The sequence below is a fragment of the Buceros rhinoceros genome, unplaced genomic scaffold, assembly GCF_000710305.1.
Source record: "Buceros rhinoceros silvestris isolate BGI_N320 unplaced genomic scaffold, ASM71030v1 scaffold13642, whole genome shotgun sequence".
Taxonomy (NCBI): Eukaryota; Metazoa; Chordata; class Aves; order Bucerotiformes; family Bucerotidae; genus Buceros; species Buceros rhinoceros.
The window spans coordinates 93,209-95,091 of NW_010400780.1; the positions used below are offsets into that span (position 1 = coordinate 93,209).

The following is a 1,883-nucleotide window of genomic DNA, read 5'->3' on the forward strand; positions in this document are numbered from 1 at the left end:
AGGGAAACTTTCTAACGTAATCAGACTTAAAACTTTATTTGGTTTATTGTACAGGTTTGCCTTTCATACAGCTTCTTGGTGTACCACTTGAAGGCACTCGCCTTTTCTAATGTTAACACTTTGTCAGAGAGACTTTCATGGAAGGTTAGGGTTATTATGCATTATATATATATATTTACTTAAATAAGCAACATGACATGAAACACTCAGAGTTTGGTCAAGTTGGCGAAGAACTTCCCTGTTGGGAGAGGGGTTGTATTACTGCCCATAGAGATCTTACTGACTCTAATGTTCTCTTAGTTTGTACTCTTGACCTTGTTACCAGATTCATCTAAAGTGCGAGGTTAACATAGGGGTGTGTGATAGCTTAACAAAGGGGAATGTTCTGCTAATAACATGATATTGGTATTGGGTAATGGTTAGTGTATCTACTGCACTTGTGTATAAGTCTATACAATTTTAAAAAGGTTTAGAGAATGTAATTTTAGGACAGGATCATTTATGGAGGAGGTTAGGTGATGGAGGGACAGTATGTAGGCTGAGAGCTTGGAAAGAAAGTCTGCCTGTGTCTGCAAGGTCAGAGAGGTGGTTTTGGTACAGACAGACATAGTCCTCTGGGGAGCAAGTTCAACAAATACAGTGTGGAAAAAGATTCTTGGGGCTTCAAGTGGTAGATGTATGGTGGATAGGAGATGTCCGTCCCAAGAGAATTACCGTTTCCAAAGTAATATTGTGACTGAAGAGGATTTAATTTCTTTGAGCGTACCTCAGCTTGCATCTGAAACATGACTATTCTCCTGGCATGCTAGGTATGCCACAAATACCAAATTTTTTTTTTATGTAATGCAGCTTGAAAACTGTTAATGATCAGTTAAAATTTTTGTTCACTTTTTAGCCTTTTTGTACATGTTGTATGCTTGCCTCGAACATATTACTTGCATGCAGTGTTTTCTTTGTTTCTGGTTTGGTGCTTAAGGCCTTAGCGTGAGAGCTAGCTAGAGTGTAAAACTCTCCTTCAGCAGCTTGCTTATGCTTGTGGCCTTAACCTTTCTGCAGGGGTATGTACTGTTGATTTACGAAATTCCATTTTGCAGTTACAAATAGAATATTATTAAGAGAGTCTTCTTTTTACCAATTAGGTCAAAGTCCTAAAATTTTAAGACCTAAACCACATGGTTTAGAGCGAACTGATTCACAAACCATAGGTGACTTTACTACAAGAAGAAAGGGTATGTACTTTAGCACTGTATGTATATGGAGCTTTATAAAAATAAGTAAAACAAAAATTAAGATAACTGTTATTCTAGAATGACTTGAACTCTTGTATAGTCTTTTTACTTCTATTATAACCTAAGATAGTGGATGTGTTTTCCTTGCCAAGCAAAAAGTTTCCAATGTAAGAAATTAAAGTTTTTCTGGCTTGAACAGCACAGGGAAACATTTCCTTGACATTAAGATGGGTGTTCTGATCTCTGAAGTTGTAGTTGTTCATATGTTGGATTTACTTTTGTTTGTTTTAGAAACAAGTATATGTGACTTACCTGTGAGTTGCTGAATATAACTTTTGTGAGGAATAATTTGAAATCACAGTTTACTTGGTTCTCCTGCTCTTGGCTAAACACTGAAATAAAGCAAAATATTGATCCCCGCTAACCATTTACTAGTACAGAGATTTATGTATCTTAATAGCCATTGCAATTAGTCTGATGGGCTTTACTGAAGGTGCTGAGTTGGTGCCTTATATAGTCACAACAAGTAGAGGAGATTACAAATACTGTTTGAAATCTCACAGAAGTGTCACTCGTCATTACCTTTGATTGTTAAAGCCTGTTGCAACTGGATGAAATTTTCTTGCTATTCTCAGTGGGCTTTGGACAAAGTCC

The 1,883-nt window shown here is 36.7% G+C and overlaps 1 protein-coding gene across 1 annotated transcript in view; it reads left to right on the forward strand.

The window, feature by feature from the left end:
- GAB1 (GRB2-associated binding protein 1) overlaps positions 1-1,883 on the forward strand; it is a 63,437-nt gene that overhangs the window by 54,785 nt on the left and 6,769 nt on the right. The window contains exon 11 of the mRNA XM_010132025.1: positions 1,140-1,229. Within this exon, the coding sequence (XP_010130327.1) occupies positions 1,140-1,229 (90 nt within the window). The remainder of the gene's footprint in view (positions 1-1,139; positions 1,230-1,883) is intronic.